Source organism: Meriones unguiculatus, chromosome 4 (assembly GCF_030254825.1).
Source record: "Meriones unguiculatus strain TT.TT164.6M chromosome 4, Bangor_MerUng_6.1, whole genome shotgun sequence".
Taxonomy (NCBI): Eukaryota; Metazoa; Chordata; class Mammalia; order Rodentia; family Muridae; genus Meriones; species Meriones unguiculatus.
In genome coordinates, this window is record NC_083352.1 from 100,479,253 (window position 1) to 100,505,101 (window position 25,849).

The window sequence follows — 25,849 nt, forward strand, 5'->3', positions numbered from 1 at the left end:
CTTTTTTCACAGGGGCAGCCAGAGTCAGAAGCTAAACATTCTGCAGTGGTTTTCTTTTCTGTACTTACCTCTACCCCACCAGGAACCAGACCGTACACAAACTGGTTTTTGCCTTCAGCCCCCATCAGAGGTGACCACAGGCCACAAGGACCTCAGGCTGCCAGGGACTCTTTAAGCCTGTTTCCTTGCCTGAAAAAAACACAAATAATCAGGCTATCCCCTTGGCATAGCTGTGAGGCAAGAGAGCTGCACTGACAATGGCTTAGAACAGGCTGGCTATGAAGGGCAGCTTTCCTATTGCTAATATTTAGCAACTGCTAGCAAACATGCAACTGTATTCAGCTCTTTCAAAGAAGCAAGTGACTCACTTTTGGTAGGAGGCACATACTGTGTTTTCCTAACAAAGCAGTACTGTATGGCTGGTCTAAACACTGGCCCCGTGCTGAGCCCTGACTGATGTACTCCCCACACTGGAACCCAGCAGCCCAAAGTCAAGATGCTGCAGGCCCCAACCTTGTACCTCCCTTGCCCAGGTCCTGCCAGCTTCAGGGTATCTCTGCGGTGTGGCTGCCTCTTCTGTGTCTCTCACCATCCTCTAATGAGGGCACAAGTCCTTAATGTCTCTGTCATGGTAATTCTGAAACCGTGGCCTACAGGCCACAGCTGCCAAGTGGTGTCAGAGTCACTCATTAATGGACATTTTTAAGCAGCACTTTTTGGCACTTGACATACTGGTGAACATAACTCTCCTGCCCTTCACCACCACCCTGATTTTCTGTCGTGTTGGCTCAGATGTTCATGTCAGATCTCCAGGGCAGAACCAGCAGATCTCCAGATCCCCAAACCACCACACTTGCCCATGCCTCTGCTGGAGGATGCCACTGTTAGGTAGCCACACCTCAGATTTTACCCTGTGGCCTCAGACTCACCTTCCGATGACTCATCTCCTCAGGGTCACAGCCAAAGGGGAGAAGCTCTTCCCTGGTGTGTGATCCTAGTACAGTGCTAGGCCTTCAGGGAGGCCCAGTTACTAGCTATAGTCAAGTGGAGGTTGGGGTACCCCAGAGCTGCCAGAGTGGCATAACCAAAAGGACCCCACATGCTCCCAACTTCCAATGGAGTCCCTCAGTGACAACATCTTCCCCTAGAGACACAGAATGATGATGGATAAAGTTATAATGTCAGTTGTTCAACCATGGGTTTTGAATAAACATGCCCCCAATAAGCTCCAATGGATTATAGATATTTGGTTTAGAAGCCTGATATTTGATATCAATGTTATTATCTCTGGTGGCTGCCTTTATTTCCCATGATAATCTATTCCCAGTCCACTTCCTTCTCAATTTCTAACCTCATTAAACCTCTCATATCACAGCTACTTTCCTTCCTAAACAAAATCAGACAGGGCCCGCCCCAGGTTCTAAAAGTCTAATTTTACTTCCAGAAGAAGGTGGGAGGCTACGGACGGGGTCAGGCATTGTCTTCTGGCTGCGAGTTTTAAGCTCGTTGGTTGAATTAATCCTTCTTCAAGGGCTTGTCTGCCCAAGGTAGCTTCAGGATTGACAAGAAATGACAATCATGATTGCTATAGGATGACAACTTCTCTGTAGTTTAGATGTATGAGTAGACATGGCCCCTAGAAGGGAACATTAGTTCAGGGGTCTTACCCTCTCATAGACCCCAAGTTTCTCCAACAGCAGTTACTCATTTCATTTCCTATGTTCTCCCATTCCATTAGCTCCTGGGCCCCAAATTATGGCCAGGAATGTTATTTTCCTCCCTGGCCTCCACCTAAGGGATGAGATGCATCATTGTCATACCTCCGGGCCTTTCTGTCTGTAGCTCCTTTTTGTAGACAGCATCAGGACAGTAAACCTTTCCAGACTAAGTGTGTAACACTCAGACTACCGCGCTACAAACTCAATTGAAAACCAAGACATAACAACTCTTATGGCAGTGGTGCTCGGAAGAAACTATCCCAGGCAGGGGTGGGTGGATGAGACAGTCCATCACTGGCCTCCCCTGAGCACTGGAGGGCCAACTGTGGCCCAGAGTCCAAAGGGCCAGCCAGCCAAGTCAGCCACTCAGTATAGAGTAACATCCCAGAAGCAGGCCATAGCTGCATGGTCTGGCCCTGGGCATCCAGAAAGAGGTAGAACCAGCAAGAGACCATGTATTCCCTCCCCAACACGTTCCCCGCTGCCCTTGTATGGGCCTCACCATGGTTCGTTTATGGGTTCACTCCAGGAGACCATGTTCTGTCATGACCCTTCAGGTCTAGCATCCTCCTGCAGCCTGTGTTGCTTGCATATCTCCCAGGTCCTTGACCTCTTCCAGCAGAGCCCAGCCCCACTCCCATCCCAGGAGGAACTTGGCCTACTGATCCCTGGCCCCTAGAGACAGACCCTTGACCATGTTAGGTTCTGCCAAAGTCCAGTTGTTTGAAAAGGCTGTCCATCTTCCTCCCCGTCTGTCTCGTTGGTGATTGAGACTCAGGAGCCTGTGGCTCTTAGGCATCTACTAGCACAGTGGTTTTTGTTCTGTGGGAGGAAATAACAGTATTTGGTGGTGATCTTGCTGTTGTTTTTGTTTGTTTGTTTTTTCTTCATAAGGAGAAGGAGAAGACCTTTATTTGGTAAATAACTTAAACAAAATGAAAGGGCTGAAGATACTGTTTGAGGCTGCCACTTCTGACAGGTCTCTGTTTATCTCTGGATTTTCAAGTGCTGCATTTGTGTGTATTCATTTGAATAGCCTGTCATTCTATCTCTAATGCACACCCTGGAGCTGTCTCCCACAGTCTTAGGAATAACTGAGTTCTGGATGCCCATCCTGTGCCAGTACTCTGAAGCTCAAGTGGGTCCCTTCTTCCACCCCAAGCTTTGTGGGTCCCTGAATTTAAAGGGTCGTTGCATGGAATTGCTCTGAATTCTGTTTTTCATTTGTGTGCATACGGGCCTTGAAGGGCTTATTATGCTAAGGTTCGTGTGGCAGGCAGGCTGGCATTCTCGGCTTCCTTGTGGACTCAGGTCAGCTCCCCTGCCTCACAAAAACAACACGAAATGAACAAGCAGATGCTTTACATCTCCAGTTTTCTGTAAAGTAACTGGGGCGCACGGGTAGCCCTGGCAGGGCAGCCCTTTCCAGCGTGACAATCGCTTGGATTCACGGGGAGGGGGACACACACACAAAACAACCAGGTTGGTGAACACTTTTGCTATTGCTGTCAGCCGTTCATGCCCCAGCTCCTGGACTTGCCAGTGGTCTCGCTTCTTGCTGACTGTTTTCCGCTGATGTAAGTGGCGTAGCAGTTGTCTGTAACTTGTTCTGGCGATGATCGATGTTCCTGGAGTCGAGCCCACAGGCGTCTTTTTTGTTAGTTTTGTTTTTGTTTTTGTGGTCGCTGCGAGATGAGCCTGGGGTACCAGGTCAGATCAGACAGCCATGTCGAAGCCAGATCCACGCCTCAGGGCTGGATTACTTGGGCCTGCCCATGCGCCGCCCACACAGCGCCCCGCCCGCCCGCGCCACTACCACCCCGCCCGCCCGACGGCGCCTGGCCGCTGCGCCCAGAGCGCCCGCAGCGCTCAGAGAAGGCGCGGGAGCTTGCATTCGCTGCGCGCCCCCCGGCCCAAGTTTCGGCTGAGCGGGGCATGCAGAAACGGGCTACCTGGATGGCAGGCCCGCGGAAATTTCTCTGCCACCCACGGCCGTGCAGCGCCTAGGGCTGAGACCATCGACGAACGCAAAGAAGCGCGCAGGATCTGGGTGCCGTGAGGTCAGTGTTGGTTGTGGGCTCCAAAGAGCAGAACGGGACTTTGGGCATGGCGAGTGGGGGAGGACCGACCTGGTGGAGGAAAGGGCAAGAAGACGACCCTGGGAACCCCGCTCACGCACCCACCGCCTGAGCAGGTCGCTCAGAGTCCCTGTGTTTCCGCAGCTGCACCCGGGGCGCACGTGGTGGCAAGCGGCAGGGTGTTGTCTGGTGAGGGTCCTGGGCCCGTCGGGCGCGCGGTGCAGGCAGGCAGGGCGCGGTGGGGGCGCGCGCCTTTGTCTGCGCCCCCTTGCGCAGTCCGCCACCGGGTGCATGGTGCCTAGCTCACCTCACCTGCCTGAAGTTGAGTTCTTTGTCTGGGGCGGAGTGCGGCGGAGGCTGCGCTTTACCGTCTGATCCGAGGGCTGCCCCTAGGGTCCAATAGTCTCAAACAAAGCACGCGGAGACCCTAGCCCCTGGCCAGAATGATGCCCCTCGGAGGTTTAGCAGTGTCTTCCTGCCAAATCTGCCTTTTTCGTGGATCCACAAGCCTGCAACCTAGGGATTTCCCACATGCATCTTGATATGAAGTGACCGTATTCTTTTCCTTTGCACTGTGGCTCCACAAGATTGGAGGAGGACTGCATGCCTGAGTCACATCTCTGTAGATAATACCCAGAAAGTTACTAACAGGTCTGACAACCTCTGTGAGACATCCACCCGTCTTGGCCTAGCTCGTCAGCTCTTGAGTGGCTGAAAGGACAAGGCTGAAGGGACATTTCTGTGTTTGCCTAGGAAGGTGGCTCACACTTCTGCCATCACACCACTTTTTCCCCTAGAGGTCCTGGAAACTGGGGTCTTCTGGGTCAGAGCGTTTCTGAATGGAGATAACCAGCCTGGCCATGTGTCCCAAAACCCTACAGAGCACTAGGACTCCTGCCTGCACCCATGGTGTTCCTGAGCAGATTTGCCTGTGGATAGAGGGAACTGACCGTGGCCACAGACACTGTCCTGTGATAGGGAGGGTATGCCACCCCTGCTTTTCCCCACTCTGCTTCCCACGTCAATCCTACTCACTCTCTTTGGCTCTCCTGGAGTCTGGGAGTAGATCTGAGTCCACAAAAATGTTTGGGTTTCACATCCACTCTTGGAGAGAAGAGTTCCCTACTGGGACCCCTGGCAGATTGAGGATCAACAACTAGGACAGAATATTCCTAAGAGGCACCTTGAGTCATTAGGTCTCAATTAGAGACAGGCAGAGCAGGGGTTACCTCTCCTCCCCATCCCCACCTAAACTCAAGTTCTTTCACTTACTGCTTGCCATTTGTGCCAAGAAACAAAGTCTTAAATCCTGGGGTTTGGAAGTTTCATTTTGGGTTGGATGTGGGATTGCAGATCTTGATCTTGGTAGCTTATTTCATTCCCCTGCCTGGGAGGTCGGGGTTCTTCCTTTCTGGCTTATAGGTGGTAGCCTGGGCCCCAAGCTCACTTGGAGACTGAATGCAGAGCAGAGGCCCAAGATGGGCTTGTAGACATTATGGTAAGGGCTTGGTAACACCTAGAAGGCCTTTTAACAGGGCTGACAGTGAAGAACCTAGGACAGCTTTCTCAGAGTGAGGCCAAGTGCCATCCCCTTGTGCCTTGTGGAGCTGGTTATGTAGCAGGGCACTATTTGGGGTTCTCAGGGCTGCTGCATCGAAGGCTATAGGTAATCAGCAGCAGCAGGACAGATACTGTCAGACTGGACTCCAGAGAGGCCTCATGAGACAACAAGAGAGATTAGTGGGGACCATGACAGCCTGTGTGCAGAAGAATGGAATAGGAGGAGTTCAGGGATTCTACAGAAGTCTATAGAGACATATGGGCTCTGGTCTGGGGTGAGCCTAAAATTTTCTCAGCTGGGTGCTTCTTGCTCTGATTTTTTTTTTTTTTTTTTTTGGTAAAGAACTTTGTAAAAAGCTAAGATAGCCCAAATGGTCCTTGAGTACAGGAACTGATGATCAAGCTCTGATGGGGTGATTACTATTTTTTGGGGGACCCTGGGTGTCTTGGCAGACAGAGCAGGGCAATAGGACAATGCATGGTCAGGGGTCCAGCAATCTCCAGGACCCTGGTGTTCTGTCTGCAGACAGCAGTGGGTAAGTAACGGCTGACTCAAACTCCTTAAGGCTCTCTTTGCCGGCCCAGCAGGTCCCTGACTTTGCCTATTCCACCGACCCACCCACTGGTCCTTGTGATGCTGAGCCCTGTACAGGACAGAGCTTACAGTGGTCATTCCTCCCAGCACTTCACAGCAGGGTTAGGAAGGGAAATGGTACTGACCTTTAGAAACCTTGTCTTGTCCTGCCCTCTTCTCTACCAAACTAGCTTGAGGTGGTAGTTGTAGAAAGAGCAGAGGAGGTCAGGGTTAGGAAAGTCCCAGCTACAAAGTGTGGCATGGGGCAAAAGGCCTGAAATGCACAGAGGTGCACTTAGGTGATTTGTGGGATCCTAGGCCTCACCAGCATTAATCGTTAAGACCTCTGATCAGGCGTGGGCTGTGCGCTGATGTGCGTCTGAAGCAACCCTGCTCTACTTCCAGAGACTGAAAACCAGCACACTGGGTGCCACACTGGGAGCTGCAGGTTGGGTTGTAGCCTCTCTTCCGACCCACCCTTGCCAGGACCCCTCCACCTCCAGGGAACTGGGAATACCAGTGGGTACAGACCAGGCGTGTGACACAGCACAGAGGCCCAAAGACTGCAGAAGTTCACAGCTTACTGCTAAGATTGGAAGTATAAGATCAGGACCCCGGACAGTCTGGTGGGGTGGCCTGCTATGTGCTCCAAAGCACGACAGTCACCTAATTTGTAGTACGTACTCCAGCATGGAAAACAGGAGCCTGTCACCAGGAGAAAGCAAAGTTGAGCGGTCAGAGAAGCCCTTGGGTAGGGCCCTGCCTCACTGATCCCTTCCTCTCTGTCTAGTCCCCTGTGGGTTCTGCCCCTCACCCTTAACTAGAAAAAAAAGAAAGAAAAAGATAGGAGTGGTAGTGCACGCCCAGGAGATAGACAAGGCAGCTATATAGCTCTGAGTTACAGGCCAACCTGTTCTACACAGTGAATTCCAGGCCAGCCAGAACTACAAAATGAAACCCTGTCACAAACAAGCAAATAAGAAAACCCAATTAATTAATATGTGTATAGGTATTTTGTCTTCATAGTATGTGCAACACATGCAAAGAAAGGCCAGAAAATCCCCTGGGACTGGAATTACAGATGGTTGTGAGCCATCATGTGGGTGCTGGGAATTGAACTCCAGGCTTCTGGAAGAACAGCTAGTGCTCTTAAACACTGAATCATCTCTTGCTAGCTCCAAAGTTCTGGGATCTTTTCTTAGGTTTCCTAGTCAGAAAGAAAGAAAAGGATCCCTATGTAAGCATGTTCATGATCAGTGAAGTCCAGGAGTGGTTTAATTTAAGCCCTGGTCTTCGCTAGAGCCCTTGAGTACAAGGAACGGATGTTGGTTGCCTCTTCTATAGCATGAGCTCCTAAGGTGTGGGGTAGGAAAGGCCCAGTTTTCATACCCATGATGGCTTTGTACTAGTCAGTCTTTCTTAACATTCCCATCTGAGGTCTGTTTGGGGTTATCTTGACAGGATACAGATCTAGTCTCTGCTGTCCCACAGTTGGGCGCCTCCTGAATACTGCCCCACCTTACCCAGGCCTGCTCAAGCTTCAACACTACATCTTTTGGTTGCCTTCAGGATTGTAGTTTATGTGCAGTAAAATGTACCTAAACAAGCTAATTTGATGCTTTCTGACAGCACCCTCTGGCTGCCTTTCACTCCCTGATTGTGCAAATGGTATCTTACAGCATGTAATCTCTGAGCAATTGAGGTTCATCTTATGGACTCTGTCCACAGTTCTTTCTGGTTGAGGTAGGCCGGACTGGATAGTATGTCCATCCCTTTGCCTATTGATAGACACTGGGGTATCCTCACGCCATGGACAGTTGTGCCGGGGCCTGGCATTCTAGAGACCCATCTCTACCCAGCTCCACGCCAGGTAGTAAAGGCACTGTGGACGGTAAGGGCTCAACAGCCCAAGCTTTCTGACGGTTTAGATAGGAGAGCTACACTGTGGGGGATTAAGTGTCCTCCATGTGTGGCTTCCTTGGATGAGGTTGGTTTTTGTTTTTGTATTTGTTTTTGTTTTACCTCAAGTCCGTTCTTCTGATCTGTCTTTCATACTCAGTCCATATTCAGGAAGGGATCTGAGAGGACAGAAAGATCTCAGGATCTCAGGAAACACTTTACCAAGAGTTTTCAAACTGCAAAGTTCTTCCGAGTATGGGCCCTCCACTCACTTTCATAGAGTTCTCATCCTGATTACATGCAAAGCTGTGAATGACTGCTCGGTCCAAACCTCACAAATGATTCTCTAGGAGAAGTGGGACAAAGAGAACAGCAGATCCCCTCACAGTATTCAGATACTTGGATCACACAAGCCCTGGCTTGGCCAGTCCCAGGCGTTGAGAATGGTGCTATACCACAGCGTGTAAACGGGCAGCATCTCCCACCTGCTACCTAGTAGAACCAGCTGTGGCTCACAACTGACTGGATCCCAAGATAGCTTTGCGTGCAGTCCAGTGCATTTGTAGATGACAGTGCCACGCCACAATGTCAAAATGTTGAACATCCCTGAATAGGTGGTCCCTCTCTAACTCTAGGTGTTGATAGTGTGCCCTGGGCTGGGCAGGAGGGATATGCAATAAGGACTCCTCTTTTCTCTTCCTTTAGCCTGTGGCTGAGACCCAGCAGAGCCCCAAGCACAGAGATAGGCTGCCTGCTAAGCTGCTGGCATTCTCAGTTCATTCCACCACAAGGCCATCATGTATGTCCCATTTTGAGGGAGCACATTGCCCTAAGTAGAGAGACATCTTGCCATGTGAACGTTGTAAACATGGTAGTCCCGGACTAAGCGTACCTTCCCTCAGAAATGTATAGTACACCAGGGATTGGGTTCTGCTAGGGAGGTGGGTAAGAGTCACTCACCTCCAGCCTGTCAGCCTCTTCTCTCTCCTCAGGCATCTGTGGGCTCTGAGAAGCTCTTTACCCCGGCACCCGACAAAGGTGAGTATGTCCCCAGCCCAGCTCCTAGGTCTCAGGTCGTAGAGAATCAAGGGCGGTGGGAGCCTTGGGGGCGTCTGTTTATCTCATTGAGGATGGTGGTCAAGAAACAGTGGGTCAGAGGAAGTAGTCTTAGTGCAGGGGACAGCTTCTGCTGATCACTGCAGGCACCAGAAAGAGGTGGGTGGGCATCAGTGCACGCGTGTGTGCCTGCATGAATGTATGTTAATGCATGCTCAAGCCGAGGGGTTAAGTAGAGATGGGGCAGATGTCAACCCCTGGGCATGTTCTTGTAGAACCTTGGTCTTGTCTACAAAATAGGGTCATGAGAGCTGGGCCTGGTAGCCCAGGCCTGTCTGTGCAGCTAGGCTGTGGAAGAGGAGGATTAAAATTTGAGGCCATTGTGGGCCACACAATTGAGTTCAAGACCATCCTGGGTGACTTAAGCAGCCCTGTCCGAAAATAAAAAGTCAAAGAGGGCTGGAGAGATAGCTCAGCAGTAAAGCACTTGCCTACTTGGTGAAGACTCATCTATAACACTGAAAGCAAGGGCTAGTGAGGTGGCTCTGTGGTTAAGGTGCTGCCGAGTGTGTACACTGCCAAGTCCATCTTGAATGGCCCTGAATTTGACACCCAGACTCCACCTGTTAGAGCCCTCTGAGCTCCACATGTGAACCATGGCATGTGCACTCACGGGCTCGTACATACAATGTGAAGAAAAACTATAAGGGAGCTGGACATGTCACATTCCTTTAGCTCTAGCAGTTGGGAGGCAGATGCAGGAAGATCCATTTGAGTTTGAGGCCAGCCTGGTCTACAGAGCAAGTTCCGGGACAGCCAGGGCGACATAGAGACACTGTCTGAAGAGAGAGGGAGGAAGGGGGGCTGGAGAAATGGCTCAGTGGTTAAGAAATTGTACTGCTCTATCAGAGGGCTGGAGTTCAGGTTCCAACACCCATGTCGGCAGCTCCCAAATGCCTGTAACTCCAGCTCCTCCACTTTCTTCACACACTTGCACTTACAAAGGACACCTTGAAAACGTGTAATTTAAAAACTAGAATAGCTAGTTTAAAAGAAAAGCACGCTGGAGAGATGGCTAAGAGCATTGATTGCTCTTCCAGAGGACCAGGGTTAGATTCTCGGCACCCACATGGTGGCCCCCAGCCACCTGCAACTCTAGTTCTAGGTGATCGGATGTCTGCTTGTGGCCTCCACAGGACCAGGCATGCATGCAGCCAGAACACTCAACACACACAAAATAAAAATGAGGAAGGTGGGGGACCTCACAGCAACTTCAAAAATGGGGTTATAATAGTCTTATACCCTAGCCTTCTTTACTTTGGGGCCTAGAATTTGGAGTTATAAAGAGCACCTGGGGCTAGGCACCAGGGAGGAGGCTGGCTCACCTGTGTGACCTCAGGTAATGAGCAGGACGTGCCTCTGTTCATGCTTCCCATTAGATGTCGGGGTCATTGCAGGACCCTTAGCACTGTGCCAAAAGCAGTGGCACATAGGGCCAGCCCCAACTGTACACCCGCCCTTTTCTCTGCAGGCTCTGGGGTAGGTGAGAAGTCAGAGGCCAAGACGGGGGCAGTGCCCAAGGTGTCGGGCCTGGAGCGCAGCAGCGAGCTCAGCACGGAGTCTTTCCTGCCTGCCACAACACCGGCGCCCTCAGGACCTCCACCAGGAGCTGGGGCCAGCCCTCTGGTGAAGAGGGAAGCCCCCATCGTACCTCACCACGTCCCACAGCCACAGCTTACCCCGCAGCATCGCGGCTCACTCTCGACACACGTGCCTCTGTCCTTGGGCGCCTTCGTGGGCCCTGGCCCTGGCCCTGGCCAGACGGTGCCCAACAGCCTGCACCTGCACAGCCTCAGGTGGGGAGTGGGTAAGGCCATGTCCTGGGGTGGGGCTGTGGCTTCCTTCCCACCTCAGGGCTGAGGGAGGTGCCGCTGGCCTTGGAAAGGGAGTGTGGCTATGGGACATCCAGGTTCTGAGAGAAAGGATGCCACTCAGCCCTGTGTCCTGCAGCAGGAGCAGCAGCACGGTCAGCGGCACCCCTCTGGGCCTGGCAAAGCACGTGACACTGTCACCACACGGCCCTGGCCCCCACCTGTCTACCTCACACCTGGCGCTCAGGTCCCAGGCGCAGCACCAGCACCACACCGCGGCAATGTTCGCTGCCCCCCCAACACTGCCCCCGCCCCCGGCGTTACCCGCCAGCAGCCTGGTCATCCCAGGACACCCCGCCGGTAGGTGTTCTACCCAGGGGTGCATGCTCAACCTTTATGGGGCCCTGGAGCAGGAGGAAGAGGTGAAGATCCTGGGAGGCTCATGGGCTGGACCTTCCCCGGCCGTTGGGTCTTAGAGGACTCACAGGTCATGCTCGTAAGAACCCTGCTCAGGCAGGCAGCTCCTGCATTGTCTTCCTCTGCCTTTGCCGTTCCCAAACTCCAGAAGACCCGGAGTGGGGCTCAGGTCCCTCTTAACTCTGGCCGGAACCGTCACTAAATTTAAATCTTTGAAGGATTTTTGAGCTGAGTCAGCCAACCATCAAGCAGGGAAAAAGGAAGTCCGGCTGGGGACCAGTACATGTCCCAGCCCTGACCTAGGAACATGAGGCTGTGGGCCACACACTGGACAGGGCTCACAGACTTCTCTCCTTGCCTCTAGATGCCAGCCTGTTGATCTCATTCAACCAGCCAATCATGTATTGCCAGCCTCATTCGGGGATTCTGATTGGTACTTGGTCACAGGCTCCTCTCTTACCTCCACCCCTGGGCCCACACGTAGCGAGTGGCCACCACGGCTTGGCCTGCCGACCCCGGGAGTGCCAGGTGACTATCCGCCTCGCCCCGCTGGGAGCCCACGGCCGACGTGCCTCTCCGTCTCTCTCTCTTTTTCTCTTGTAGATCACGAACTGCTCAGGCAAGAGCTGAACACGCGGTTTCTGGTGCAGAACGCGGAGCGGCCTGGCGCCTCCCTGGGCCCGGGAGCTCTGCTGCGGGCCGAGTTCCACCAGCACACGCATCAGCACACACACCAGCACACACACCAGCACACACACCAGCACCAACACACATTCGCCCCCTTCTCGGGGCTGCCCCCGACGCCGCTCATGCTGCCCACCGCACCCTCGCCGGTGCGTAGGCCAGAGTGCTGGCTGCTGGCTGGGCGGGCTGGGTGGGACAGACTTCTCACACAGACATTCACTCACTCCCATGCACACAGGCCTTGAGCAGGTGGCCTGCCGTCTCCTGCTCGTGTGTGTAGACCCTACTCCACTGCCATGCTGGGTACTGGACTGTGAGCCTGAAGCCGGTCTCCCACCCCTGGTCTCTTTTTGCCAGGGCCTGGGCCAGGACCAGTGCTGGGTCTTAGCTTGACAGCAGTTCTTGAGCCTAGACAGGGCTAGTGTACAAGGACCAGGCCATTGCAGTCTTCTTGTGTGTCCCTTTGTCCATGTCCACCCTGTCGTGTGCAGCACTTTCTCTCTCTGTAAGCAGCCTGGGGTTTTCATAGCTCTCCCATTTTACCTGCCCAGCCAGGGCTTCATGCCTGCCGCCCTACCCAGAGCCTCAGCTTGGTACACGCAAACCTCTTTGACCCAGGAGCCCAGGCCCCACAGGGCCAGGGCAGTGCTCTCAGGGAGCCAGGTGACACACCAGGCCACCTGCTTCAGACAGCAGTAGCCATCCTGGTCACTGCCAGCCCAGCTGTGGGTGGGTTCTGGGCCACTGGAGGGCATTAGGCCTGTATAGGAAGTCTTACCTTTGCCTTCTTCCCTTGCAGTTTGACAAGTTCTCGCCCAAGCTGGACAGCCCCTACTTCCGACATTCCAACGTGAGTCCCTATGCTCAGGCCCAGATTACTGCCTGCTTGGGGTACGGGGAAGCTAAAGATTTGTCTGTGCCTCCTTCTGGATGCTAAGGGAGGTAGAAGCAGTGTTCAAGGCCCCTCCACCCTGTGGGGCCCACAGCCCAGAACTCTGCCTCTCTTGCAGCTCTTCCTGCCCTTCCCTCCCACAGGCCCTGGGCTGCCCACCCTGCTTGAGCACCCCTTTGGGTCCCTTCAGGGCGCTTTTCAGCTGCTCTTGGCAGGTGGGTGGGTCTGTGGCATGGGGCAGTGCTACAAAGTAGCTCCAATTCTTTTTGCAGTTGGGCCTTAGTGTAAGTGGCCCCTGCTGGTTGGGGCCTGTTTGCAATCAGAAAGCCTGCTACTGAGCAGTGCAGGAGTTGACCAACTGACATGGCATCTAAACTCATCACGTTGCCCAGGAGGGAAGGAGTGGAAAAGCCAGGAGCTGAGCAGGAGAGTTTCCATGGCCTCTCCCTCCAAACAGAGAATGTGGCCCTGTCTCATAAGCCTACCATTCAGCAGCTCCCCAAGTCTCCAGGGCTAGGGACTGGGCTTGCTCCCTCCCCTAAGTACTGTGTTAGCCCTGGTGTGTAGGTGCCTCTCACAGTGGGGCAATTCATTCTCCTCGGTGAGGTCATGAGCCAGTCTTCCTGCCTTGGCAAGTCCTTCGGACTGAAGAGGGGGTGGTCCTGTGAATGGGACTGCGGTAATAGTATCCACGGCCCCACCAGCAGGCCAAGGCACAGTCCAGCCCCGAACTTGGGCCTCCTGAGGCCTGCTTCCTCCTTCCTCAGCACATGGGTCACTCATGCTCTCTCTCCCTCTCTGCCTGTACCTTCAGACTTCAAACTCAGTCGAGATAACGGGCCGGGCCAGTGCAGTTCACACTTTCCTGCAGAAAGCCCCTGGGGTAGGTGCCAGCAGTTACCCGTGCTGTCTCTCCCAACCCCGTGTTCCCATAGAGCCTGGACATGATCATTTCTCCTGTTCACCACAGGTGTCTGATCCTTACCGGACAGCAGTCAGGGTGAGTGAGTGCATGCTGGGAAGAGGAATTGGAAGCACACCCAGGGCTGTGGCTGGGAAGGACTCCGGTTCTCTCCTGGGTGGCCTCGGGGTGGTCCTGATGGTAGGAATCTGGGGAAGGTGAGGCCTGGGAAGAGGCGCTGGGCTCTCTGAGCACATCCCGGTCCTGCCACAGAAACCAGGGAAGTGGTGTGCGGTACACGTGCAGATCGCCTGGCAGATCTACCACCAGCAGCAGAAGATGAAGGTGAGGCCGGGCCAGGCGGGTGCACTGTCAGGGCCTCCCTGTTGGGGCCATTTGGGAGGACTCTAGGGTGTGTGATGAGAGGCTCTGGCCAGCTCCAAGGTTGCAGTTAGGAGCACTGATGGAAGAGCCTGGGTTGGGAAGACAGTGCAGAGCAGGGATAAGGGCCACTTGCATGTGCACAGGTGTCCCGTAAGCAGGTGATTGGTGGAGCTGGGAGTGGGAGAGTGTCTTCACGGCAAGTCAGGACAGTCTGCAGTACAGGCGTGACCCATGATGCACGGCAGCTTTGTGTGTAGTTGTCAATCTCCTAGAAGGCCTTAAAGAAGTTAACAGAAAGGGATGCGCGAGAGAGCGCTGTTAATATTCCAGTGCACACACTTAGGTGGAGGTGGGTGGGTGCTTACAGTGTAGATTTCCAGGACTGCAGTGACTCCTGAGTGATCCCTGGTAATATCTTGGGAAATGAGGGCTTGGTTCTCACTGAGCTGAGGTAACTTAGGATCCTGGTTGGATAGGCAGCCACAAACATACAGGCTCTACCTGCCTCGCACTTGCCGGTACTATCCACCACCGAGCACTCCAACACAGTGATGTGCAAACACACCACACACACACAAACACACGGAGACATACACGGTGCAGGAGATGAGAGTAACGTGCTTTAGGCAGTGGGAGGAATGTGAGCCCCAAATGCTGGCCATAACAAGGTGTATCAGGGCAGGTCATACAGCTAAGGGTAGAGGACAGTAATTGTGCCCTTGTGGTCCCTAGAGCCACACTCAGTTCAGCCTCTGGCCACAGAGCTCTATCCTTCAAGGAATAGCCAGCACAAAGGAGAACAGGCATCTCAGGTCTGCGTAATTTCAATAAAGTCATGGTTTTGGGATTTCATTTGTATATTTGTGTGTATGTGTGTGCATCTGTGCACCTGCACCCCCAGTACATGTGTGCCGTGGCATGCATGTGGGGGTCAGAGGACAACTTGAAGGAGCTGGCTCTCTACCATGTGGGTCCTCAAGCCTGGTGGCAGGAGGCATGACCTCCTGAGCCACCTCCTTGCTGTAGGGTTAACCTGTCTTGCATCATTGGAAAACAAGCACACATGGAACATCTTACGCCTGTGGATATGCTTTTCCAGCTGAACTTCGTGAAATCTAAATGAGGATATTTTCTGTGAAATGAAATGTGCAGATATGCTATGTTATAAAGACTACACTGATTGAAAGTTGTGGTACAAAAGTGGAGTGTGTCGTTGTGACTCCGTGCATTCTATATGTCCCAGATGAAGCCCACTACAACTGCTGTTCCTTCCCCTTACCTGCCAGAGCATCGGCAGCCCCTAAGGAGGCACCTCCAGTGTGGTCCCTGTACAGTCCAGGCTCTACCTGGGGCAATAGCGGAGCCCCTGTACACAGCCCTGGCACATACTCTGTCCCCCTGCAGATGCAGCTGGACCCCCACAAGCTGGAGGTTGGTACAAAGCTGGACCTGTTCAGCCGGCCCCCCGCCCCAGGCATGTTCTCTGGGTTCCACTACCCACAGGACCTGGCCCGGCCCCTCTTCTCCAGCACAGGTGAGACCAAGGGTAGCTGGGATCGAGGATGTGGGCGGGGCCAAAACATCTGTCTTGTCCAGTATGGGAAGTGAGAGGCTTTCCCAGGGCCCTTGCAGTGTTCTTTGTACTGCTGGTCCCAGCCCAGGTCCCCAACTTCCCAGCCCTTGTATCCTGGAACCCTGGTGCTAGTTACTCAAGGCCGTGACCTCTGAGTATCACCTAGGCCTCTGTCTCACATTTCCTGATGCTTGGTGGCCTGGCCCCTCCTCATCCTGGCACCCCTCATCCTTGGGACCGCATCTTCTTTAGCTCTGCACGCCCAGGACAGTATCTGGTTTGTTCCCACATGCAGGAGACTGTTCACAACACTCTCTGTCCCACTTCCTAGGCCCATGGCAGTCTCAGTTGTGTACTCTCAGCCCCGGAAGCCCCTTGATGCCCGGGGTTTCTTGGGGCTACCTATCTGACATATCCAAATCCCAGGAAAGAGAGACCCAGCATGAAGCTACCTGAATGAAGTCTAGACAAAGTGTGTGCTACATTTCAGTTAAGAGCACAGAAGGAACTTCCCCAGACTCAAAATCTGAACCCAGATACTGGCAGAGACAAGTCTAGAGCCTCTCTGAGAATGCTGTTGCACCTTGTGTGCAAGCACACATGTACACTCGGACACACACGACTGCTGTATGTCTTTCCCTCTGCAAGATCCCTTTTCCTCCACACACAGGTCTCAGGGCTGTCACCTCAGATCTCCAGCCACCCTAATCTTCTTCATCCTCCTCCCACTAGGTGCCCACTTGTAGGTGGATGAGGGCAAGTATGTTTTCACCTTTTTTAATATGTTAGGATGGCAGAGCTGGCTAGCCACCCAGAACTGGCCTCACAGTGTGGTGGCTTTTCCCCATCTCTGGCTTTGGCATCCTGGTGGCCTCTGTACTGTGACCACCTCAGGTGTAGACTTTTAAAGCAGAGGTGTTCCTGAAGGCTTACAGCCTGGCCTGAGCCTGAGGACATGCCCTTAGTGCCCTGCCAGGTTATCATGTTCAGCAGCTGGCCTCTCCTCCATCCTTCAGTCCCTATCTTGATGACCACTGCCTTCTCCTCATTTCCCAACTTCTCCGGCTTCTTAAACCTTCCTAGTGTCCACCAGACGTTGGATATCTTTACTGGGGGGTTGAGTTGAGAGTAAACAGGAAGAACAATCACTCCTTTCTGGTGTATGTTACTGTTTTGAACCACACGTTCTCCTAAGCAATGCAGGGGCACTTAACCCTTAATGCCCTGTGGAACACTGTGGAAACCCTCTAAGTGACAGTAACTAATCGTTGGCTCTGTCTCTTTTCAGAGACTGACGTAACTCATTGCCTATCCCTGCATCTCTTTCCCTTCACTAATCTTTGCCAGAGAATGGCCTGCTTCATTAAAATTTTGCAAAGATCTCTCTGGTGTCTGTACTTCCTTGGCCTTTATTTCTTTGTTGTCCATTTTCTAGCTGAGTTGGGAGCTTAGGGTTAGAGTTCAGCCTCTCCCCCAACACTTAAAATTCTGCTCATCTTCCATACTGTACCTTTGGCCTTGATAAAGTGGATTTCTATCGCTTTGAGTGGGCTGATCTCTATGTCCATGTGAAAAGATGGGTTGATTTTCTTGTTAGAGCCTCAGACCAAAAGCTCTGATCCCTAGAGTGCTAAGTCCACCCGTATCCATCCACAGTGGGGAGTCGCCACCTCTTAGAATGTGTGCCCCGCCTCCTGCCCTGTGCATAATGGGCTCCTGACAGAGAGTAGTGCTGCTCTCCTAGTCAGCCTCTTCAACAGTGCCCACTGCTGCCCTCCACACTTGATTCTGGGGGCCCCGGGGTTTGGTTGTTGGAGATGCCAAGACAGGTACCAAGATGACCCGTGTGGCCTGAGCCCTGTGTTCTGGGACATCCATGGATGACTGGATCAAAGACCACCTGCCTCCGTTGTGTAGGCAGGGTCATTTTTCACTCCAGTTTTAAACCCTGGGGTAACTAGCTTGGGGATCAGTCCCTTTATGGTTCACTTACCTGGGCCTTCCTTCTCTGTTTTTGTTCACATCTTGGCTTTTTCCTCTGGGGGAGCTCTACCACTGCCCCTGCCCATCTTGGGACCCCAAGACGTGAGGAACAATCTGAACTCCAGCCTCATGATCTAAATGTATACCTGCACAGTAATGTAGAGAGTAGAGACTGGGATAGAGGCTCCCAGAGTAAACTCGGGTGCCCCACCTGCGACCCACCACTAGAGGAAGGAGGTCCCAGGTCTGGTGGCTCTGTCAAACTGGCTACCATCCACCCAGGTGCCACTCATCCAACTGCCAACCCATTTGGACCCTCAGCTCCTCATGGCAGCTTCCTGCCCACTGGTCATTTGACAGGTAGGTGGCCCAGAAGCCTGGGTGCTATCTTCCACAGACTCTGAGGCTAGAGAGGTGTGAGTGGGTGGGAAGGAGGTCCCACAACCTTTCAGATCAGTACGGGTGGCACCTGCCCAGACTAAAAGTTCCTATGCCATCCTATCGGTCTGGGGCACGGTAGAAGACTTATATAGATTCCTGATCCCTTCTTGCCCTCTCCTCACCCCTGCAGACCCCTTCAGCAGATCCAGCACTTTTGGAGGCCTGGGGAGCCTGGGCAACCACGCTTTTGGAGGCTTGGGCAGCCATGCACTGAGTGAGTGACTGGCCACATCCATTCTACAGCCCCTCACCCTCCTGTCTGTCCTGCACCCTGACCCTCCCTCTAGGCTAAGGCTTCTCACAGCCTCTTAGAATTGGGCGATGCGGTGTTGAGGGGCATCTTGCCCAGCTCACACTCCTGGCCCTCTGTCTTCATCTCCCACTTTAGCACCAGGGGGCAGCATCTTTGCACCCAAGGAGGGCACAGCTTTGCTCGGCCTGCCCAGCCCCCATGATGCCTGGAACCGACTGCACCGAGTGCCACCTTCCTTTCCCACCCCACCCCCGTGGCCCAAACCAGTGGATACGGAGCGCCTCTCAGCCCTGACCAACCACGACCGAGAGCCTGACAAGGGCCAGGAAGAGCAGGAGCGGTGAGTTCATCTGGCCCTGAGACCTCCCTACCCACTTTGGTTTCTCACCCGTCCAGTCTGTTAGATCAGGATGGACCAAAGCTCTGACATGAAAATGAAAGGGGAGACTTACCTCTATAGAAGCAGACTGGAAGTGGAGACTGCACCCAGGTGAGGGGGGCTTGGAAGTGTTATGGGGCAGAAAAGGCAACGTTAGGGTGGAAGATAAAATCTACAGATCTGTGCCCTTTCAGTTTCACAGCTGTAAATATCAGCAAAGGTTGTCAGGAGCTTCCCCGCTTCTAACTGCCTGCAGGCGTTCTCAGTATGTCAACCTACCTGTCTGGAGTTTCTCGGCTCACCTGAGACTTTCAGGTCATTAATCCTTCATCCCAGACCGCAATAACATGTGGTGAACAACATACCCCCTTTAATTTTGGCTACCTAAGAATCTAGTCTGTGTTGATCTGAAATTTCTTTAAGGTTTATGAGAGCTGGCCAGACAGGGAAGTTAATTCATGTGAAAAAAAGCCCTCAGTCCAGCCTTTTAGTTCTGAGTTCTTAAAGGAAAAATGTCCAGAAAAGCGAGAAGGATGTGTTGGCTGGCCCATTAGTCCCTTTTTAGAGGTTATCTGACTGCTTGGGGCCACAGACCACATAGCTGCTTCATAGCTGGCAACAGGAGCAATGTAAAAGCAGTTACAAGTGCCTCGGAGAAGGGTCAATCCAAGGGCCAACAATGAAACCTAAATAGGTGATGTAAGACATCCATTTGGTGACAGCATGCATCCTTGGAATGTGTTCTGTGAGGGAGGCAGCATCTGTAACATAAAAAAGAATGAGGCTGTTAGGACTGCATGATTCTCGCTCAGAGTATAGTTAAAATGGTTGGGAAGTTTTGCCGTTGTTAGAGGGAGAGAGCAGGCAAGAAAACCATCTAAAGAACTCTTGGCAGGCTTTAGGTGTTAGCAAGACTGGTGCTTTTTGTCACTGTAGTCAATTAAAAGACGTGAGGCCACTAGTTTTGTGGAAGAGCTTTAGACATTTGTCATTGGCCAGCATAAGTTCAGAATCGGCCATCAGATCTTTATTACAACCTTTGTGGGGAACATTAAGAGACAAGGTTAATGAGGAAAAATGTTAACGTGGGTTTTGTTTAGTCTGAATCGTGTACCAGAGCCCTGTGGGAGGCTATCTGTGTAATCAGCTGCCTACTGCACCAGACTCAGATTCCTGCTTAAGGAACAAGCACTTGGAGAGTTTGTAGGAGAGGTTAATTAAAGTCAGTAACAATTGACAATTTATTGGGTCCCTTTTATAGGATTGTCTAGCAGTGTCCCAAAGGCACCACTGGGTATTGTGAATAATTTCCCGAACCTTTAGGTCGGATGACAAGAGTATCTGACAGCCTCCTTTAATCAGGTAGCTAGTGTACAGAAAGACACATCACAGCTCAGTGTTTTATAGTTGGCAGTAAATACACATTTTAGGTTTGACCTCAGTAATTAAGAAGATAAGCTGTAACTGGTCTTTGCTACTTTGTGGATTGTTTTTTCCACTGTTTATCGCCTCTCCCCCCTGCCCCCCATCACCATCACTGGATAGGAGACAGAAAGATCCCTGAATCTGATTTCTTTCTTCTTGTTTCTTATTTGAGCATGACCGCTAACAAATCTGCAAACAACCCCCCTGAATGACCAACATCCACCAACCCCACCTCTCGGGGCTGAAAAGTTCCCAGAATTCCAGACGTCACACAAATCTTCAGCTGGCAAAGATACGCCTCTGCTACAGCATGAGGCAATTTGTAGCTGCTTTGGACAGTCCATATCCCCACACCTGGGATTAAAACAATAACATTTCTCTGTTTTTGAAGAAACCAGAAGGGGCACTGGAGAGATGGCTCAGAGGTTAAGAGCACTTACTGCTCTTCCAGAGGTCCTGAGTTCAACTCCCAGCAACCGCATGGTGGCTCACAACCATCTATAACAAGATGCAGGGAGAGCATTGTATACATAATAAATAAATAAATCTTTAAAAAAAGAAAAAGAAACCAGAATTCTAAAATTGTCACCATAATAGGCCTGTTTTTCTTAGCTATGGCTAGACACTGCCACACTTAAGTAAGGTCTTGTCCTGTATCTGTGTGGTATCTATATCAGGAAGAGAGCTGTTAGTAAGAAATAGTTCTCCAGGTAACATTTCATGTGGTTAAGTATAATCTCTGAGGACTGCAATCCCATAACTGAAAGAAACACACTGATTGTTTTAATTCTGGCCGTACTTTCCTGCTGGGCGTTTAAGACCATACAGGTAGCCAGAATTAATTTTTGTTTTTGTACTGTGAGGGCCAATTGAGGGTCCAGTCCTCGGGGTCATTTGGGCAGGGGAGGGACCTCAGAGTCCTCTAGTCTTTCTTTCACTGGTTCGTCCATCGTGTGAAGATGGGTCAAAGGCCTTGCTTCACCATTGTTTCACTCAGAAGTACGGAGGAAATCTTTCCTCTGTGTTGCTCCTCTTTGCAGACTGGACTCTGGTTAGAGTATACCAGATGGCCTCCCTGAACAAAAAAGAAGGGGACTCCCTATGGTTACAGAACATTTCAAGGGATGTTCCATAAGAACCCTAGGACCTAGCTGACCTTGAAGGACAAGGAGGGAGGAATATTCTTCCTTTCAGCCCCTCTGGCTGAATTAGTATATGCCTCCAAATACGGTTATTGAATACCCAGAAGATCACTTACACCTTTGTTTTTATTTTTATTTATTTTTTTGTTTGTTTGTTTTTGTTTGGGTTTTTTTTTTTTTAAGACAGGGTTTCCTTGTGTAGCCTTGGCTGTCCTGGACTCACTTTGTAGACCAGGCTGGCCTCGAACTCACAGAGATCTACCTGCCTCTGCCTCCCTGAGTGCTGGCATTACAGGCATGCACCACTGTGCTTCACAAAGTCAGACATTTTCAATTATCTGATTAGACATACTTTTTAATTACTCTTTGTAATTGTTGATCTTTGACCTTAGAAACTTTAATATCATATATTTTATCTCTAAATGTCATCCTCTCTATACCTTAAATACCTTACTCAGACCTTCATAACTTACAGAAGCTCTCTAGTTGGCTTTTCCATTCTGGAAACATCAGACATCTTGGCCTTTATATATAATAATAAAACAATTTTCATCCTTATATCCTGCTAACGTTTTTTTCTTAATATTATGAGACATAATAGCATTAACAAATAAATTTCCTATCTGTTATGAGAATTTTTTCCCTGGAGAAGGGGGGAGACTGAGCAATGTCTATCCCTTCCTTATAAGTTCCTAATGACAAACTAAACTTCAATGTCATCAAAGTTCACCCCGGAAAACTAATGAGTTTATTGGGCTTGCTGACGGGAGTGTGGGGACCCAGAAGCAATCACCCTAAAAGATCTTCACTCAGTATGTATGAGGCTTTTTTTTTTTTAAATAGGCACATAGATGGATCCCCCATCCTTTGTCTACATAAAATTGGCTGGGGTGGTACTATTCTATTGCTGTGCTGAAGCACCAAGACAACTTATAAAAGAAAACATTTGAGGGCTTGCTAAACTGTTCAGGGGTTTAGTCTGTTATTTTAGCCGGGAGCGTGGCAGCAGGTAGGCATGGTGCTGGAGCAGTAGCTGAGAACTACACCTGATCAGCAAGTAGCAAGCAGAGAGTCCAAGACTGGGCCTGGTGTGGGCTTTGAAACCCCAAAGGCCACCTCCTGTGACATACCTCCTCCTACAAGGCCACACCTGCTCACCCTTCCCAAATAGCTCCACCAACTGGGGACCAAGCATTCAAACATATGAGCCTATGGGAGCCATTCTTATTTGAACTACCACAGATGGCCTGTTTCTCACTTCTTTCTGTGAAGGACTTGTGAAGTACAAGTCCCACTATGACTGTCATAGGCCAGCACAGCAAAGGCATGAAGATGGCAACAGGACAGAAACCCTGTATTCTAAGAGATAGATACTAAGGTGAGGGAAGGAATTGGTTATTTTGGATTTTGTTTTGTTTTGTTTTTTTTCAAGACAGGATTTCTCGTTGTAGTTTTGGCTGCCCTGAAACTCTACATAGACCAGGCTGGCCTCAAACTCAGAGATCTACCTGCCTCCTAAGTGCAGGGATCAAAGGCCTGACCATTTGTTTTAAAGAGGTAGTAGTGGTAAAAAATATCCTTTATATGTTGGCATTTTATATGCAGTCATTCATATACAGAACATATTTAACAGCATAGACATAGTTACTCCTCTCTAAAGGGAGGGCAGTTGTCCAACAGGAAAATGCACCCTGGAGTAGAAGTCATCTCTTGAAGCATTTCTTTCTTTTTTTAATTTTAATTTTTATATTAATTGCAAGTTTATTCGCTTTGTATCCCAACTGTAGCCCCCTCCCTCATCCCCTCCCAATCCCACCCTCCTTCCCTCTTCTCTTGCCATGCCCCTCTCCAAGTCCACTGATTGGGGAGGTCCTCCTCCCCTTCCATCTGACCCTAGGGGAGGTGATCAAAGAGCCAGCCAGAGAGTTCATGTCAGAGACAGTCCTGAAGCATTTCTTGTTGATAATTTTTGGGTGATTTTTGTTGTTTTTAAGAATATGTGTGGATGTGTCTGTGTGGGTGCATGTGAGTGTGGGCACCCTTAGAGGCTAGAGGTGGCAGGTCCCCTGCAGCTGGAGTCGCAGGTGATTGGCTGTGAGCTACCTGATGCCAGTGCTGGAAATTAAAGTCTGGTTCTCTTGAAGAATAGTGTGGCTCCGAGCTCCCTGTCTACACTCACTTTGTAGACCAGGCTGGCCTCAAACTTACAGGGATCTGCCTGTCTCTGCTCCCCAGAGTGCTGGGATTACAGGCATGCGTCACCACGCCCGGCCTGATCATCTCTTAAAGTTATTTATATCAAGCAATGGGACCATGCTATAGAATCAGAACTGAGACAAGGATTAAGGAGGTATCTTCACTGTGTGTTTTCCTTAAAAGCAGATCTTAAATTTAGAAATGCATGTTATTTGTCCCTGGGAAGTATTTATGGCCATTGAGCATCTCTGCTTGTTTTACCTATGTGGTCACATTGATTAAATATATTTTTTGTCTTTTATCATTATTTTGATTCTTAAAATTTTAGTTTTACTATGAACATAATGAAGTTGGGTCAGGTTTAACAACTTTAGCTTACATGAGCACTTAACCTGTGAGTCATTTTGGCACTAAGTACATGATATTAAAAGACAAACCAGAACCATGTAGGCAGGCTGTGTATTAATAATCACATATAAGGTATATTTTAATAAATCCAAATTGTGAATCTTACTGTTTGTTGGGATTGTTTTTTTATATAACCCTCTTTGTGAAAGGGAAACTTAACATAGAGATCCTTAGCAAATACATCATTAGATCAGGCAGAAGCAAAAGCAGATACACGTGGAACAAAAGAGTATCGAAGGGGAGAAAGGAGCATTTTTTCCTCAGAGGAAACCAGACAGACCTGGAGATTCCAGGCACAGGAGCTCTTATAAAAGAAAGCATGTAATTGTCGGCTTGCTCACAGTTTCAGAGGGTCAGTCCATTGTCATCGTGGCAGCGAGCGCGGTCTTGGTGTAAAAAGGGGGTTGGGTGGGAAGGCTGGTATACAAGACTAGGTTTTGAAACCTCAAAGCTTATCCCCGGTGATGAGCTTCCTCCAGCAAGGCCACACCTATGAGCCTATGGGTTTTCATTCAAACAACCATATTTCCAGCCCCATCCTGCAGGCTTGCAGCCATATCATAATGCAAAAATGCATTCAATCCGACTTAACAAGTTTCCATAGACTTTCGGTCTCGGGACTACTTCGAAGTCCAAAATCTCAGAAGGAACTCGAAAACACCGTGTTAAAAAAAAAAAAAACAGATCACATATAGTGGCACTGAATATATATTATCTTTCCAAAGGGGGTGTGGGGGGCTCCTAGTGAAGAACTACTGAACTAAAGCAAGACAAAAACCAGCAGGGTGGATTCCAAATTCTGCATCTCCATGCCTGTTGTCAAATCAATTTTCAGAACTCAAACTCCTTCCAGCTTTGTTGACTGCAACATCTGATGTTAATCCCAAAGATGTAAGAAAGACAACTGACCCAAATAATCATCATTTTTCCAATGAAAAAAGCAAGCCTTTTTTTCATTGGTACACACAGGCAGCCTCCCCCTAAAGTGGGGTTCGCAAGGTCAGCATTGGACATAGGCAAGATAAGGCTTTATAGCTCAGAAGTAGTTTCCAAATGGGTGGTTTGGCTGCTAAAATAGGCAGATTTCAGGAGCAGAGCATGACAGCAGGTGGCCATTGACAACCCTCTGAAGCAAAGGTAGGACTGCAAGATGGTTCCATTTCCTGGAACAGACAGTACAGAACCATTTGTAGTTAAGGTTACAGGTGGGTCATAGCCCAATCTTTGAGCAACAGAGATTTAATCAGAAACAGAAATGAACCTAGCTTGTCTTTATAAGATGGCTTGCAAGCTCAAGATGGAGGCAGGCTGGTTCATCAGTTACCTCTGTAGTTTATCATAAAAGGGGTGCATTGATCTTCATAGGACTCATTAATACCAAGGAGTTTTGTTGGAGTTGCTATTTTTGTTGATGCCATGTGGTTACATTCACCAAGATGCTGGCAAGGTCACATGGCATTGTCCTGCTTCATGACATCATTAGCAAAGGTGGTGGCCAAGTCATATGGTTGCTTCCATCTTAAATGAGGTCACCAGTTAAGATGGCAGCAAACCACATTTCTGTTCAAGGTGAGCTCAGCTCCATGGTAAAGTGAGCCCATCCCCCACCAGGGCACAAATCCCTGCAGGATCCACCGTCCCTCAGGTCAAATGTGCATCATTACACCCTTTAAGAAGACAGCTTAGGCCTGGTGTGGTGGTGCATGCCTTTGATCCCAGCACTGGGAGGCAGAGGCAATCCGATCTCTGTAAGTTCAAGGTCAGTCTAGTCTACAAAGTGAGTCCCAGATAGCCAAGGCTACACAGAGAGAAAGCCTGTCTTGAAAAACCAAAACCACAAAACAAAACCAATGTTTGTCTCCAGGTGGAGAGTAACATCAGTCTCCCTAAGGAATCTTAACAGCCCTGTTCAGGATGGAGGGAGGGGACCAACAGTTCCTGTTTGGCACCAAAACAGATAAAATTCTTTTGTGGCATGCCTGGGATGGTTTAAAACTGTCAGCAACCTTATGGAC

At 50.5% G+C, this 25,849-nt stretch overlaps 1 protein-coding gene across 18 annotated transcripts in view; it reads left to right on the forward strand.

Moving 5' to 3' along the window:
* Fbrsl1 (fibrosin like 1) overlaps positions 1–25,849 on the forward strand; it is an 81,615-nt gene that overhangs the window by 51,684 nt on the left and 4,082 nt on the right. For 4 of the 18 annotated variants that reach the window (XM_021644923.2, XM_060382638.1, XM_021644917.2 and 1 more), the window contains 13 exons: positions 8,822–8,867; positions 10,417–10,741; positions 10,896–11,116; positions 11,538–11,606; positions 11,777–12,006; positions 12,657–12,707; positions 13,564–13,632; positions 13,720–13,749; positions 13,924–13,995; positions 15,439–15,568; positions 17,873–17,950; positions 18,162–18,245; positions 18,420–18,624. In XM_021644923.2, coding sequence (XP_021500598.1) covers positions 8,822–8,867; positions 10,417–10,741; positions 10,896–11,116; positions 11,538–11,606; positions 11,777–12,006; positions 12,657–12,707; positions 13,564–13,632; positions 13,720–13,749; positions 13,924–13,995; positions 15,439–15,568; positions 17,873–17,950; positions 18,162–18,245; positions 18,420–18,624 — 1,610 coding nt within the window. Of the gene's footprint in view, positions 1–3,558; positions 3,779–8,821; positions 8,868–10,416; positions 10,742–10,895; positions 11,117–11,537; positions 11,702–11,776; positions 12,007–12,656; positions 12,708–13,563; positions 13,633–13,719; positions 13,750–13,923; positions 13,996–15,438; positions 15,569–17,872; positions 17,951–18,161; positions 18,246–18,419; positions 18,625–25,849 lie in introns of those variants that run through there. The other 14 variants (XM_021644920.2, XM_060382640.1, XM_021644915.2 and 11 more) reach the window with 12 other exon arrangements.